Consider the following 17,928-nt stretch of genomic DNA (forward strand, 5'->3'; position numbering starts at 1 on the left):
TAAGTCTGATATACACAGGGAAAAAAGAAGGTATGCAAAGATGTATCCTTGCTTTGGGCCTATCGATGTGAGCCTCTTTGGAGAGAGTTTTGTTATTGTTAGTTTATGTATTTATTTATTTTTATTATGCTTTATTGTTAGTCAATTTGATTTTCAGACACGTTTAATTGTGTAATGCAATCAAAACATGGAAGCCCAACTCTAACAGTGTTTTGAACAGGTTGTTGCTTTTTTACTGCATTCTTATTTAATAAATCTGGTAATAGAGGAGGATAAGTTTTTACAAACTTAATCAGGTAAGACCTCTGATAGTAATTGCTTCCAATGTGTGAATAATAAGTTATCATTGCTCTATTAATCTCAATAAATCGGACAATGTGCTTGGATAGTGAAGATGATTGGTTGGCTATGGTGTCTGCCATCAATGTGGCAGTAATTGTCCCCATACCTTGAGGGACTTGATTGACTGGCAATGCGTTCAATTCTTCTGAGTCAATTAGACGTGGAGGCGACCTTGGCTGCAGTTTGGTACTGGACAGTTGATTTTAACTCATTGGGAGAGAACCCCCACAATCAGGTTAATTCTACTAATAAATCAAGTTATCAAAAAAGCTAGCTAGTAAGCTTTGAACGATTGTTTGAGTTATGTTTATTGCTTCGTTGTTATCCTCGAGGGTGGGGTCAACCCTGTAGATTGAATTGTCCAAGTAGCTATTTAATGATTTTAGATCACAAGGTATAGTATCATTTGTCTAGTTATTATTTTTATTGTTTTAGTAGTTGTTCCCGGGTGGCTTTCGGATGTTGAAAGGGTATGTTCACTCAAATTGGAGCAACCCTGGAGGTCAAAATCCTTGATTTAAGGAGATCAGTTTTATTTTGCTCAATACAGCTTTTCTAAAACAAAAGAAATTCTTTCCGATCTTTTGCCAGTTTTCAGAGACAACATACTTTGCTGCATGCTTTATACGTTCACCCTTTTATTAAATTTCTTCACTGGCTGCCTCTGCGTTACCAATGTGTGTATATGTGCATACATATATATTTATATCATTTAGTTTACTCTGTTTCCTTTAATTTGTTAGCGAAGTAAACAACACAAAATACATAAATGATCATTTGTCAGTGTGAATGTGGGCCTGTTGCGTTGTCTTAGTGGGAAAATCGCCCTATATATGTCCTGTGTGTGCATTTGTGCCTGTAATGTTTCCATGAGTGCCTGTACAGATGTTATCTGTGTGTGCCTGTAGTGAGGTCTGTATGTGCATTGACTTTAACAAATGACTCTTGGTATTGTAAATACTTATTTTGCTTGAGTCATACCACTTTTGGTCTTGGTTTGGGCAGCCTTCTATGGTCTTTGGTTTTTGACTGTACATATGTTTAAATATAATATGATTTCATTTAAATAATTTAATTATTTCAGTATTTAGAATATTTTCATATTTTGTGTATACAAAGTTTGCCAAGGCATAGCTCATTCCAAAAAGAAAATGTCATATCTGGCAGTGCTTTGCACATAGTTATTATTCTTATTGAATGTAAACTTGTTCTAGGGGAGTGATGAGGAAATATCTGAATATGAAGAAGATGCTGAAGAAATATCGGACAGCGAAGGGAGTGACTATGCCCCCAATAAAAAAAAGAAGAAAAAACATAAGGAAAAGAAAGAGAAAAAATCTAAGCGGAAAAAGAAAGATGAAGAAGAGAATAATGAAGATGGCGGTATCAAGGTAAATTTATTTTTGACAAATTTGTTTATTCATGTCACACAAAATATAAAACACTAATATAAAACCATGTGAGTAAATGGAACCATTACATTGATTACCAATTGTTAGAAATGGGGGGCTCTAGTTGGCAAGGGCTTATACCTTTTCCAAGTACGGACCTGTCTTCCAATTCAGGATAAGGGAGTTACACTCCTAAAATAACCCCTGCTCACCCCCTTGGTAGCTTGGCATGAGCAGTCAGGCTTATTCTAGAAGCAGTACGTAAAGCATTTGCACATAACCAACAGAATTACAGTGTAAGCACTACAAAAGGACACCACACCAGTTTAGAAAAATATCCAATATTTTTATATACTCAAGACAAGACCAAAAACGATACACAATTCACAATGCATTATTTAGAAATCTTCAGTTATCAAAATAACCTTGAAATAAAGTTCCTTGAAGTCTAAGCTCCGTCCGGGGCTAGCTAGGCGTCATGAATAAACAAATCCAAACAGTTCTGGCTGACCGCGGTGTCGCGGGCCAGCTAAGGTGTCGGGAAGACCCGCAAAACAGTACCTTTTGAAATGCAGGGCATCAGCGACCTCTCGTTGAGCTCCCAAAAGCACGGCGTCTGCAGGCGTTGGTTCCGGAGGTCGTTGTAGGAGTCGTCACACTCATTGCAGATCAAACTCCTCGCGGTTGAAGTCAGGAGCGCTGGCATCAGCAGGTGTCTGGTGTTGTGGTGTAAAGTGCAGCGTGCGATGCCCTCAGGTCGCGGTGCGAGCAGTGGCTCGGTGGTGGCGTCAGATGGCGTCGTCAGTGAGACCAAGGTCGCAGTGCGAAGTGATGCTGTGCTCATCGCGGTGCTGGCAGGTCACGGTGCATTCAGCGGTCGCGACGTTGCTGGCGCGCTGTCGTCAGCTGGTGAACTGGAGTCAATGGCGCCGGCCTCGGTAGGCCAAGGCTGCTGTGCAGGATGAGGGCAGTGCATCATGTAACTTTACAAGCAGTGCCCTCGAACCACGGTGTAAGCAGCTGCATCTATTTTGGCGTGGGGCGTCGTCATCAGGGATACCAAGGCGGCGTGAGGTGAGGTGGTGCGGAATGCTGTGCTCACAGGTCGCGATGCAAGCAGTGGCTCAGTGGCGGCATCAGCAGGCATGAGACCAAGGTTGCGGTGCAGCTTTGCGGAGGTGCCCTCTGCGGTGACTTCAGGACATGGGGTCAGCAGCGGCATCGTAGACGGCGTCGGGTTGCATTTTCTTCTGTTGCAGCACAAAACACACAGTCCCCAGTGCTGAGGGCAGAAGAACTTGAAATCTTTGCTGTACCTGAGACCTCTAAACAGAAGGGCAAGCTCTACCTCATGCCCTTGGAGATACTCGGAGAAAAGAAGTTGCAGAAAGGTCAAGTCCAGTCCTTTCACTGCCCAAGACAGAAGCAGCCTCTGCATGCCAACACAGCAAAACACACAGCAAAGACGTAGTTCCTCCTCACAGCTTATCCAGCTCTTCTTCTTGGCAGTCTTTGTGGTCCAAAAGAGTTCTAATGTTCAGGGGTTTGGGCCCCACTTTTTAATAGCCCAAATTCCTTTGTCCTTTCAGGCAGAGAATGTCTGTGACCAGCCAGAACCAGTTCTGTCCTCTCTGTTGTAGCTTCCTGGAAGGAGGTGGAGACGGCATTGTAGGGGGGGAAATCTCCTCCCCCTTCTCTAAATGCAGGCTATGAGTCAGAGCCCTGCCCTGACTCATCGGACATCTGTAGCCACTGCTCCTCTCCAGCCCCTGTCATTCAAAACCCAGACAGTCAATCCACAAACACAGCAGAGGCCTACCGGATTGCTGAGCAACAAAATGCCTACTTTCTAAAAGTGGTATTTTCGAACACAGAATGTAACAACCACCTTAACTAAAAGATGCATCTTTAGATTCTGAGTTTAGTCATACTAAACTTTATTTCTCTACCTAGTTCCCGGGGCCAGTTATGTTTATAAGATGTTATAAACAAACTCCCCATTCTGTCCTATGGGACATGTAGCCTTGAAATGGTGAACAACGAATTTGGCAGTAATTCACTATCAGGGTATGCCACACACACCAGAGCATGTCCTACCTTTCACATACACTGCACCCTGCCCACAGAGTACCTTGGGCCTACCATAGGGGTGACTAACATGTAGAAAAGGGAAGGTTTAGGGCCTGGGAAGTGGGTGCACTTGCCAGGTCGATATGGCAGTTACAAACTGCGTGCAGATTCTACGGTGGCAGGTCTGAAATACCTTTTTACCGGCTACTTCTGTGGGTGGCACAACCCTGCTGCAAGCCCACTGGTATCATTGGATTTACAGGCCCTGGCACTCTCAGTACAATTTACTAGGGACTTACCAGTAAATCCAATGTGCCAATCCTGGAAACACCAATCCATAACAGCATTTACAACAGGTGCACTTGCACTTTAACGCTGAACAAAACCAGGAGGTCAGAAAGCAAAAAGACTGGGGAAACAAGCCAAAAGATGTCAAGTCTAACACCAATCTTCAACTTTAACCAAAAATTAAACATGAAAAAGAGCAAACAGAACTCTATACCAATGTCTCTTTTACGATAAGCTTGATTAATGACTCCAAAGTTAGTGACCTTTTGAAGATTTTTCCAATTTTACGCAGCTCCACCTTCACTTTTTGGTACTCAATAGAATCTATCTCTATTTTTATTAATCCTCCTTTCAGTAAGTTATATGTTTTTGCTAATTGCAGAATGTTTGTTGAAATAATTATGGAAATGTTTTCCTAAGATTTCTCCTCTTCCTATAATGTCGGCTTTCCTTCACAGCTCCTCTATAAGTCTATCACAGTGAACAAATTGAAACTTCCAGCCTTGCTTCTGACATTTTTCCATATTTCACTTGTATATAAAGGTCATGTGAGAAACTGGGTTGTTGGTTGACTGGGGTGTGAGCCCTTATCAAGCAACAGCCACAATCCCTGGTAGGCTGAACTACAGAAAGTCATTAAATTAACTTGTGCTTAACCCTGGGTAGCTTGGCTCACAAAGCAGTCAGGCTTAACTTATAGTCAATATGTAAGGTATTTATGCAGCACACAAACAGTAATAAAGTGAAAACACAACCCAAGAAGAATCCCACAACAATTTAGAAAAATAGAGAAAAGTTTAATGAAGTATTTGACGTCAAGACGACAAACATCCAATTAGTAAAACTGTATTTACACATTTTTGAAGTTTTTAGTAAAAAGGAATACCTAAAATATCAAAGCGCCAACCGCAGACATCTGTTCCTGTGAGACCGGGTCAAAGTAAAAAATATACGTCCGACCACGATGGAATGCGGATCAAATACAAGAAGTGGATTGGCCCTGGTTGGCACTTATCTTCTGACTTAAAAGAATTTTCAAGAAAAATGTCTGAGAAGGTGAAGTTCAGTGGGGCCAGGCTGCAGGCGGTGTCTGCGGAAGGAGCTCAGTTATCTGGGAGCTGCTTGATGACCTTCCGGTGAAGATTTCTACGTTCAGACAGGGTCAAAAATCTCGAGGCTGTAGCCAAAGACAGCTCTAGGAGATCGATACCCCTTTGGCGAAGGACCACTGAACAGGATTTGCTGCTGCAGAGAAGAAGCAAATCTGTAAGTCAAATTCAATTTTAAATCATAAGCATTTTTGATATTGAATAACTAAAATCCAACTTCAAGATGTATCAAGACTGCAGATTATGAGCTGTAAAGCAGTAATTACAGTTGTAACTGAGGGTTTTTCTTTATATCATCTGTGGAGCTGTGTAGACAATGTTCATAATTTTCCACAGCGCACTAAAATTTCGGTGTGTAAGAAGAGTCACTTGTGCCTTCAAACGGCATATCATAATTAGAATGTATTGATTTTTGTTGGTGCAGATTGCACTATCATCACAGAAAACAGCAGTTGGGTGGATATTTGAACTGCTGTCTTATCCAAGAATGGGCAATCGAGGATATACATTGAACACTCATCGCAAATGTTGGAAAACTCATGAAGCGATAATATCTTGTCATGTCTTCACGTCTAAACTTACTACTAAACATTAGGAGCAGGTAGTTTATTGGTACAAGGAAAGTGGCCTAAACTCTCCCATGTTGTGGGGTGCACAATTTCTTCACAAAGAAAATGTTTACCATGGAGAGAAAAAAAGATAAAAATACATGCACTCACACAATTAAGCTAGCACTATAACATTCACATCTGTATTGCAACTGTATAGCTGTGTTGCACTGTGCCTAATCACAACCACACAATACTTCCTTAGAGTTACTCTATAACTGCTCATGTACATCTATCTGGAGAGTCAAGGAAGCTTGGGAGGTAAGCTTTTCATTGCAGCATGAGGTTTCAAAATCAGCGGAGAACACCAAACCCCCTTTGAAACTGCCCAACCCCCTTTGCTACTGCTAGCTTGTTCCTGCAAATGCTAGGATCAGAGAAAAATCCTGATATTTGTGGCGGTTTTCTTGGTGGGTGGGTGTATAAGGTGCGTTTTGCGCTTGTTTTTGTAGACAAGTTTAAATCACGATATGCAGAATGCCTTTCTTCTGCAAAGGATAAAAGATGTGTTAATATGTCTAAAAACTGATGACCCATCCTCAGTATCACTTGATTAAACAGACATATTCTAGTTTCTTCTGATCATCTTTGTCTAGTCTTTAATTTTTTTCAGTTCCTTTCAGATCAAGTACAAGTAGCTGACCTAATCTAAACTTCAGTATTATTTGCCCTATTTCCTGTACAATAATGCTTTCGATGAACTTATGGGATTCACCTCCACTCAGTTGACATTTGGCACCAAAGGCTTTTTACAAAATATTTGTTCGATATCATTTTTGATTGCCCCATCTTTATCCTTCTCCACACATAGGGCTGAAAACAGTGCAAATGTTCAAAAAAGCTCGAAAGTCAATAATGCATATAAGGCACGTTCTACTTTATTTGAATTCTGCCCACCAACACCCTATAGATGGCCCTAGCATACCTTTAAATCTGTGTGTTTATGTTTACTTTAAGGAGCCCAAATCATCTGCTCAGCTAATGGAAGACTGGGGCCTGGATAACGTAGAGTATGTTTTCTCTGAAGATGATTACCACACTCTGACCAACTATAAAGCCTTCAGCCAGTTTCTCAGGTAGTAGATTTTGAACAATTGTACTGCTCTGAATGTGTATGCGTGCACCAAATGTGTATCTGTGACTTGGATTGGACAGGGATGGCATAATAAAATGGCAAATGCACAAAAATAATTGTAAATGTGTCATTGCACTGCCCTTTTGGGGCCAGGTTTGTGTCTATCCATTTGCTATCTTTGTGCATCTGATTTATTGCTCTTAATAAAACACATACTGATTCATCCAAAAACCGATTCAGACACTCATTGTAAACCATGCTTTTGTTGATGGTGAAGTTACTGATACCCACAATATCTGTATGTTATTCTGGGTTACTGGTAGCATACCGGGATACTCTGAATGAGACCAGTGCAGCCACAGTTTATAGACAAAGTGCATCGTGGTACGAGAAGTAGTCACAATTGGTCAACAGGCCCCAAACCATAAAACATTTTTAATTATTAAGGCATTTCATATTTATGCTATTATTTCTGGCATAGATGTAGGGTTCACCTTTGTTACATGACTGTACCATGTCGAAAATATTCTTAGCAATACCCTTATAAAATATATTTTCCTTTTATGTGACCCACTGGATCACCCAGCATGTTCACGTGATGGAGTAAGTGGACACTGACATTGTAACCTCACATTGGAGGCACATATCGTGTGCCAGCATATGCAGGTACACATTTCTTAAGTGGTGCCAGACATTGCCACGATATTACCTGAACACCTACTAGACGATTCACAGCAAATGATTATTTCCACTAATTAGTGGAGCTGGTGTTGTGTTCTCAGACAGCAGAAACATATTTTCCAGCAGCCAGCCTTGGAACCAGTGTTACCAAAAAGGGTATACCCAAGAAAGTCACTGCGACCTGGGTGGAACTTAGTACATATGTAAGGGGTCCCAGTTCCGAACCTTTGGAAAGAGAAGGTTGAATTAAAAAATAAAGTTTCATAAAGAATAAACAAACATATTATTTAGAGTCACTGTTGTTTAATAACAATGAATCCAGACACAGATTTTGTAGCAAATAATTGATAGTGTTATATTGTTCCAAATACGACAAAACATTTGTGCCCCAGGGAAGGGGGGGAAAGTGGGGGTGGGTGCAAGGTGAGTGTGAGGGCTTACTGGGAATATAGTGCAGATTAAGGTTACATATCACATTAGATCACTAAAACCGTGTTGATTTAAAAATGAAGCCACACTTATAACATTAATGTTCAGACAATTCCATCATAAGCCATCAAACAAGAGAAACCATTGTTAAATAAATCAACAATCAGGTTAGAATGCTGGCACAAAAGATGACCGTCGACGTTTCGACCCCACAGATTCTACGTGTCTGAGCGACCTTAGGGAGGGGTCTTCTTCAGGACAGGAGGGCGGGATGAGGGGGGTACCGTGATCAGCTGTATCACGATACGGGATTTACATGCTACTCAGAGGGCCCAAGGGGCTCCGTGCGAGAGGTGAGACGTCTTTTAATTAGTCTCCTGTATATTAATCACAAATTTCAATGAGCACTGGAGCCGCCAGAAGCAGGTCGCCATAAGGCGTGGTTTGGATCACAAACTCGGTGATCCTGGAAAGTGTGGTGATGAGCGTCGCCAAATTCTGTCAACCAAACACGGGATCAGACGTATCAGATCCGTCACGGCCTCAATCACACTCACCTTGCACCCACTCCCCCTTGGCCCCCCCTTCCCTGGGGCACAAATGTTTTGTCGTATTTGGAACAATATAACTCTAACAATTATTTGCTACGAAATCTGTGTCTAAATTCATTGTGATTAAACAACAGTGAATCTAAATAATACGTTTGTTTATTCTTTATGAAACTTTATTTTTTAACCTTGGAACCAGGCCTGTAGAAACAGAAAGGACCGTAAATGTTATTCAGTCTGCCTATTTCTTGACAGTGCTTTGCATTCATACACTAGATTGACTTCCCCTTCACCTGTGTTTTTCTTGGTGCTATTCTATTGATTTCTTTATTGTTTTTTAACACAATTCACTAACGTTTTTTCATACCTACATAAAGCGTACATGAATAGAAAGTTTAATTTATACAAAGGATAGATCTTGATTCACAGAATAAGGATGTGTGAATGTTTAGAGATGAAGAATTTACCTCTCAAAATCAAGCCACCTAGTAAGAAATGAGAATTCATGGGATTTCCCACTGAAGGGTGATTTGGTTGACCATTTGAAATATTAAAAACACAGAGAAAACTGTAGCTCAGTGTTTGAAATATGGTCTCTAGTTGGCATAGGTAGGCACCCTGTCCAAGTTTGGACCACAATCCTGGTCAGGGTAAACTATATACACACATTAAATCACCCTCTGGTAGCTTGGCACAGAGCAGGCAGGCCTAACTTAAGAGACAATGTGTAAAGTAATTGTGCAACACACACAGTATCACAATGAAAACATCACAAAAAGACTCCACACAGGTTTAGAAAAAATTGAGAATATTTATCTGAGTGAAAAAACTAAATGACAAAACCCAATCAGTAGAAGTCAAGGTATTAATTTTTATAGAACAAATGCAAAAACAGTGCTTTGAATTCAATAGCACTAAGAGATTACTTGAGATCCCGAGGGACTGGGGAAAAATCAAAAGTTCAGCCAGCCGTGATGGAGGGTATCATGGGACACATCGTCAGACACGCAGGCTGTAGAACCGCTGTCGCTGAACAGCTTCTGCGTTGAACTGAGATGCGTCGGTTCCGATTGGCACAAAGATGCTAATGTGTTGGTTTCGTAGCAAAACAGCTGCAGAACCCACTTCTCAAGGCCAGAACTTGGATAGGGCACCTCAGGCAAGGGTAGGGCTCACAGAAGGAGTCCAGCAGCACCAGCAGAATTTCAGGAACTTTTTGTGTCCCCGAGGCTTCAGAAAACAGGGCACAAGCCAGCAAGCCTTTGGAGATCACTTGGAGAGAAGGCAGAGTCCAACTGTCCTTCAGCAGAGCCAGGGAGCAACAGGCAGCAGGGCAACAAGCAGAAAAGCAGTCCTTCCAGAAAAGCAGTCCATTTGAGACCTTTAAGCAGCACAGCAGTCATTCTGACAGAGGCTCAGTACAAGATCCAGGAGTGTCTGATTTTAGGGGATGAGATACCCAGTACTTATATTTAAAAGTCCCTTTAAGGTAGGGGGTGACTTCAAAGCAGCTCTCTGAAATGCTCAAGGATCCCTTTCAACCCAGTCCCGTCTGCTAGGCTATCTGTGTGGGGTATATCAGTGCTTTCTGTGTGAACAGGACACTATCTATTCAAGGGTAAATGTCAGTCCTTCCCATTCTTCCCTGCCCATGAAAACCAATCAGGGTGCAGGAAAACGCAAATGAGTGCTCCCAATGCAGATGAGCCTCATCTCCATGTTTTTGTGGCTGTCTAAAGGGAATGCACAAAGTGTAGCTGTCACCAACCCCAGATGTGTATTGGAGCCAGGCTCTCAGGCACATAGAGAAGTAAGAGCAGAGAAATGTCCGTTTTCTAAAAGTGGCATTTCTAAAACAGTAATGTTAAATCCAACTTCACCAGTAAGGAGGATTTATCATTACCATTCCAAAGATATGAAACATGAAAAGCTACTCCTCTCTGATTAAGAATCGCAGCTTAAAAGTGTATTAAGGAATTCCTGGCCTATGAGAGGGGTAGGTCTCACAGTAGTGAAAAATTAAATAGGCTGTTTGTCACTACCAGGACATGCAAAATATAAAAGTACATGTCTACCTTTTACTTACATGGCCCCCTGCCCATAGAGTTACTTAGGGCCTACTTTAGAGGTGACTGCTATGTAATGAAAGGGGAGTTTAAGGCAGCAGCAGCCGGCACAGGTAAATGCAGTGTGGCAGTGAGGTGGGGCGGTGTGGGTGAAGTCGACAGGTTACGGAATAGGTATAATTAAGTAAATAAATAATACCTATTCCGTCGTCTGTCGGCTTTCCCCCTTCCACATCCTGCCCCACCATGCTTACTTGTGCCGTCCACCGCTGGTTTAAGGCCTGGCAAGACGTTTTATGGTTCAGATCTCTTTATTGCATTTTGACAAAAAGACACAGTAGCTTACAGAGAGTGCAAGGCTCAGCTCCGAGATTCTACATTCTACCTGTGTCAACAAGTCCCCAAACATCCCTCCCCGCCCCCAACTCCCTTTCCCTGGATGCTCACTTTGAAGGTCTTTATTCTGTAAGGAACTACATTACATTAGTGGCCTCACTTGTGCCTCTAGAGTCAGCCTGTAGAGTGGCCACTACATCCGCTAACCTCAGTAAGTGAAGATATCTAGGGCATGTTAACTCTATAAATTCCACGGATAGAAGGGCAATGAAGGTGTGCCACATCTCCCTATACGATTTGTCGCTGGCAGTGAGGGTAAGGGTGAGTCTATCCCATACCCTGTATATACCATAAACGGTGGAGCCAAATCAGCTGTGTTGGGATTGTATCAGTACCCCAGTGTGTCAAGATGTTCTGAAGAGCAGCTCCCAATGCACGCCTGATATGGTGTTTCCTTCGGTATTTGAAGGCATTTACTTTTAAATGCCAAGTCTATTCCGTGCCCTTCCGCTGCGACCACCGGCTGGGTGGATCCGGCAGACGCAATCTGAACTGGCCCAATTTATCTCGCACGGACGGAAACCTCGGATGCGGAGAATGTTGGTCACGTTTGCCCGAGAGATGGAAGGCTTGGGAGTCCCCGATCTCCACCGGTATTTTCAAGCGTCGCAATTGCGATACCTAGTCGAATGGAGTAAATGGGAATTGGAGAAACACTGGCTGTTTCAAGACCAGGCGTTGGCGGGACGACCACTGCAGGAAATCCCTTTTCTCCGCAAGCCCCACAGGCCCCCTAACTTATACACTTCATATATAACGCGGGTTCCCCTTGACGTGTGGGACGTCACTAACATCACACACAGCCTTAAGAACTTCCCCTCTCCACTCACTCCGTTGGTCGATAATCCCGATTTTACCCCGGGCACTGTGGGAAAGGCTTTTGCCCATTGGAGGCCTGCGGGTTGCCGCTTCTTATATCACATCTATGGAACAGAGGGGGTTGTCCCCTTTCCCCAATTCAAACAGGAGTATAACCTTCCAGAGACCGAGCGGCTACGCTATCTTCAAGTGAGGCATTGGGCACTGCAACCGCAGGTACGAGCAAGCGCAGATAGACGTTTTCTCCCATACGAATGATGGCTCATCTCCCGCAAGTCAGATACTAAACTCATTTCTGATGTCTATAAGATGCTGCAAACTACACAGGTATACATACACAACCCAGGCAGGGAGCGGTGGGAGAGAGAATTAGGTAGGACCCTTAGTCACAAAGACTGGGAGGGGATCTACTATAGGGCCTGTCACTCTGTGAATCACATGAGACTCACAGAGACATTCACGAAGGTGGTGACATATTGGTATTACACCCTAGAACGGCTACATGTGATGGACCGCAGTTGAGAGGCAATCTGTTGGCGTGGCTGTGGCCAGATTGGCAACCTGGTTCACTTGTTATGGGACTGTGTACAGATTCAACCATACTGGGTGCAAGTGCTGGATGAAACAGACAAACACTTTGCGACAGAACTCCCGCGCTTCCTGGCCTATATTCTATTGGGTCTCCCTAACTCACTGACCTATCCCTTACAATCCCGCAGAGGTAGGCTAATGGGTATTGCATTGGGCTCTGCAGTACAAAACATACTCGCCCATTGGCGTACTCCCACCACACCCTCCTTTGTAGGATGGCTACACCGGTTATGGCATGTACTCGGAATGGAGAAATTATCACTCACCATGGCGGGGGAGGGGGACAAGTAAGATGATCTATGGCAACCATTTAGGTCCTTTTTGTCCACCGAATTCCGAGAAATCACATGCCCCCGGTATCTGAGATTGTTGAGACTCACGGAACCGGAGAAGGCAGACTGTTAAGTTGACCACGGCAGATTCAGCACTGTTGGGTAGGGAGGTGGGGAGGGTTCGGGGGGAGGAAGGGAGCACTGGACGGGGAAGGGGAGGGAAGGTTTTTGGGGTAAGGGGGCTGGGTTCTTCTATTTTCCGTTGTTTCTTCTTATCCTCTACATTCCATGTACAAGCACTTGACTCATTGTCCCCTGAACACTGCATCCATGTCTATAAACTACTTTATTTGACTGCACGTCTTGATATTGAAAGTTCACAGCTAAAATGTACATGGTGATGTCTATCTGTCCTTTCTATCTGATCTCTATAAACACAGTTAAACCATAAATGTCAAGTCTAAGTGGCAGTAAACTGCACACACAGGCACTGCAGTGGCAGACCTGAGACAGGTTTGAAAGGCTACTTCTGTGGGTGGCAAAATTAGCGGCTGCAGCCCACTAGTAGCATTTGAGATACAGGTCCAGGATAAATGGTATACCACTTTAGAAGGACTTACCAGTACATCAAATATGCCAGTCAGGTATACGCTACTGTCATCATATTTTAGGAGGTCTGTGGCTCTTTACCATGTGGATTCCTTTTGTACACACCAGTATTTCCGTGGCTTTTTATTATTTCATGTTTTCCCTACAGTTTCATCAAAAAGCCCGACATCAAGCTTGCGTATTTCCTTGTTCCAAATTCTGATGATCGCGTAATAAGCTCCACAGCAGTGCTTCCTAAGTCCCACCGCGAGGCCTGCTGCGTACTGTGCCAGATGTTAATATCATTATTAAATTATGTTAAGTAATGATCACATAATTCTTATGTACGAGGGTTTGAGTTAAGATTTTAACACCACAGTAATTATTGCAACAGAGAAGCAGTCTACAACACAGGAATGCTTAATGACTAAGAGGCGTTCCTGCCTCCATGTTACAGCAATAAGCTGTAAACCTGTAATGGTATGTTTTCGTTTGGGTGATTGAAATAGTAGGTTAAACCCGGTCATTTTGTGAGTCAAGTAGTCAATTTCCTACCAGTCAGTGGCCCTTCAGCCTCATTAGGGAGTAATAGAGTAGCTGGTCTTCGAAAATATGACCTACTAGTTCTAGCAGAGGGCAGGCTTGAATTGTTTGTTCTCTTTCTGAACTTCACCCCCACGTTGCTTTTACTCGGAGTTTGTTTATTGTAGTAGTCACAGTTCGCCAAGGCATATTTCACGTCTGTGCCTTGGCGAACCTTTAACGACACAATAGGAATTTGGGGGAATGAGCGAATTTCCCAATAGGCAAACGTCACAAATTTTGGGGGAATGCTGCATTATGTGATTTTCGCCGTTGTTGTCCGCAGGAGATGGTTCATGAGGACCATGTTTTCCTCAAGTAATATATTTTATCCTCGAACCAGAGTCCTGTTGATTTCCCAACATGTTATTTTGGCTCTAGTTACCTACAAACCGCATTTCGCTTAGTTCAAAATAACATGCAATTTCACACACCTCTAGTACCGACTCAGCAGTTGTGGAGTTTAAATCATTCTTCACAGTTATCAATGACCAAAAAAATTCGTTGTTCAAAAGAGTCTAACTCCAGCCAAGAAAGGAAACACAGGAATTCCTTCGTAAAACAAATAACAAAATAATTCCTTCGTAAAACAAATAGTTTACTGGCTTTGTAAACGTTCACCAACACTTTCAGCAATCGTTATTATTTATTTTTGGCAAGATCAGTTTCCTACAATACATATCCAAGAAGTTGAACAAAAAAATGACTTTTTCAATGATTATCATGTGTAAGTAATAGAAAAGAAAAAAGAAGCACCCAATAGAAGATTTTACTGGGGATATCAAAGCGAGAGTTGCATAGAAACTGTACAAACACATTTTGTAAATGTGATGGCTGGTGCAGTGGGGGGCGAGGTAAACAGAAGTGTGGGCTGTTGTTTTGGTGAGTTAACAAATAGTGACGACAAAAGAACAGCAGAGAAAGAAAGTGCTACCTTTTCCGGAGCAAAAGCTAATCACCAACCAGTTTATGCCTAAGGTAAGTTAGATATAGGCAGAAATTAACCTTCATATTCACCCTTCGTCATGCTTTCAGGCACCGCCACCGGCCACACAGCCAAGTATATCTTATTTATTATATTTGTATGCATTATATTTCACCACACACATTTCTTGGAGGAATCACCAAATGGAGGTCATAGCAATGAGAAGAAGCTGAAATGCGCTTTGCCAACTGATTAGTGCTGGATGAGATGAAAGGTGGAATAAAGAATACTATTTCTCACCCTTTAGATGAGTGAGAAACACTAGATAACCTCTTGTAAATTTCATCGCATTCAAATGCTCGAAATTAATTGAAGTTAAAGGCAAATTTTGCAACAAACTATACGTGAAATGGGTTGCATCAAGCATAATGCATACTATTTTAGTTCCATAACAAATGAAGTAATTGAAGTTAGTATAGATCAGATGAATTTGACTGACAAAATAATCTATAGATCTAAGAGCAGGCAGAATAACAAACAGACAAGCAAGAAATTATATCCTCTGTGAGTAAATACAGACTAATTAATAGCATGTCTACTTCACGGTCAGAAAGTGCCAAAATCAAATAAACAGATTACATGCTCTATGTGACATACTTTTGAGCCTGGGGTTAGGCACATGCCTGAAGCCCTTGGTGAGGCAGAATAGGGAAAGAAATATGAATCATGCTATTAGTGAGAACTATGAAACAGAATAACTCCATCATCGGGTAAGTACTATACGCCGCTTAATGGAGAAAAAACGACAGAGACATATTTCACGAATTATGTGGCTCACTCTGGAAACCAGCGCAATAGCCTACAGACTGACATGATGCTAAGGTTATGGTATTAAAGACTTAAACCACAACTACATAATGATATTGGAGTTCCTTATGCCCCACCCTAACCGGTCTCAGAGATGGGTCTGTTCATCTGAACTGATAGCAAATACTAAGCATATGCAGGACTTTTCAGTTTGCCAGTACCTCCTGTCGGAAGTACAATCACCCCATTGCACTTAGAGACCTAGGGGCATATTCACAAGCCCCTATCGCCACTACAACGTCAACGTTGTGGTGGCGATAGGGGCCTCGCCTTATTCACAAGGCAGCAGAAAGCCACTTAATGTGGCTTAAGCTGTCTTGTGAATAGGCCTCCCTTTCACGCTGTGTTTAGCGTGAAAGGGGCGTGCAGTGGGTGTTGTGGTGGACGTTCCACCGCAACACCCATTGATATCTATACTGCCTTCTGTTCACAAGGGCAGCGTAAATAGGAGCTAACCCCAAACTTAAGACCAGGAAAACCCTGGTCTTAAGTTGGCAATACGAGGAGAAATGCTTTATTTCTCCTTGTTTTTACATTTTCCATGTGTTCTACCCTGTGCCACGGTTTGTTTATGTACAGGAAGGTGTACCTGCTTCTACATAAACAAACCTTTTTTTTTTAAATGCCGTTTTGTAACTTACATCTGTGCTGTATGAAGCAGCACGCATGTAAGTTACAAACTGGCATTTCATGTTTTTTTATGTGCAGGAAGGGACACCTTTCTGTACATAAACAAACCTCCATGCTTGCAGGCACCCTTGCACTCTGAGGAAAGGGTGCCTGCGTTGGCGCTAAGTTGTGAAACTTAGGGCCATAGCAGGGGGAAAAGCAAGGCTGCACCATGTCTTTGTGAATATGGTGCAGCCTTGCTTTTCTGAAGTCGCAGAGAGAGGCGTTAAGACAAGAAGGCTAACGCCTCTCTCCCTCACTTCCTTGTGAATATCCCCCTTAAACTACCAGGCAGAAGACTTTGGGGCCTATCCATAAAATGCATATTGTAGCATGTTTAGTAGCACTAGAGTAGTACTGCTTACGTACAAAATAGTATTCCCTATCCTACATGTGGATGTCTACACCTCTGCTTCTCCGCTCTTTTATGTGCGGAGACCGTAGGGATCTCAGCATATGCAGGTATACATTTTAGTAGTAAATGTGTGAGGAATGGGGGGATTGGCTGGAAAATCTGAAATATTTATGTAAAAAAAGAAGTGGTTTAGATCGAGTAGGAAGGGGTTAAGAGAGAGCTAGGGAGGTGTTTAGCGAGGTACATGCACAAACCTACAAAACAGTAATGCCATTGCTATTCACAACTGCACAAACTGCCCTTCAATAGTTATCACAACCAATAAAATTTGTCATAACTGTACTCCAGCTCAGAGCTGGCGAAGTTCAGTGTAACACTTTGCCAATCACTGGTTCTCCAACACCCTCCCTTTGAAAATAATGAAGACAATAAAGGCCTATAGGGACTTATGTTAAATTAAATACCTTTTAATCATATAACTAATTGTAATTTATTGTTATTTATATATATATATATATATATGTATATATATGTAACATATTTATAGATATATATAGACATGTCCATAAATATATGTATATATAAATGTTAATGTATTATATATGTTAATAGGCTTTTCTTAATTGTAAGCTTGCAATGTAGTTTTTTTTTTAATTTATAAAATAATCTAAATTAATTCTATGGCTAACTTTAAATACTTTTGCTATATAACTAATAAATACAAATGTTATTCTTTAGGTTGTCATTTTTATTAAGAAAAAGTATTTTCATTTAATTTATTGCATACAAATAATTCAATATTCAATTAAAAATTAAGTTAATATTGCTGTAGAATTTTATTTATTTATTTTGCTCTACATTTAAATTGTCAAACTTTCCCAGCGACCTCAACCACCATGTAAAAAGTTACAAGAAGTAGATTTACACTCATAGATAAAGCTCCGCACCCTGACTTCAGGGTGTGTGGACATGTAAATACACACTTTTGAGTAACTTTACACTCTTAAATGGTGAAGAGGCAAAAGTAGTAAAGTTACTGAAAGTTGCAAGAGTAAATCTACTCCTATGGGTTTACTTACATGTACATTTCTATTTGTGAATAATCCTCTCTAAAGTGAACAACCATGCTGTCCTTTTACAGACATCTACTTCACCAAGAAAAACCGTCATCGAGTGTCTCTGTTGTGAACATACCAATTGCTCCTATCTAGATATGCATTCCACTGAGGCCTCCTCACCCAAAGTGAAGAGTAAACA

At 41.8% G+C, this 17,928-nt stretch overlaps 1 protein-coding gene across 1 annotated transcript in view; it reads left to right on the forward strand.

Moving 5' to 3' along the window:
* The window catches only part of CHD5 (chromodomain helicase DNA binding protein 5), a 1,012,157-nt gene that overhangs the window by 442,722 nt on the left and 551,507 nt on the right, over positions 1 to 17,928 (forward strand). Inside the window, exons 3-4 of the mRNA XM_078640953.1 lie at positions 1,557 to 1,733; positions 6,766 to 6,884. Of these exons, the coding sequence (XP_078497079.1) occupies positions 1,557 to 1,733; positions 6,766 to 6,884 (296 nt within the window). The remainder of the gene's footprint in view (positions 1 to 1,556; positions 1,734 to 6,765; positions 6,885 to 17,928) is intronic.

This window comes from Lissotriton helveticus, chromosome 5_1 (genome assembly GCF_964261635.1).
Source record: "Lissotriton helveticus chromosome 5_1, aLisHel1.1, whole genome shotgun sequence".
NCBI lineage: Eukaryota > Metazoa > Chordata > Amphibia > Caudata > Salamandridae > Lissotriton > Lissotriton helveticus.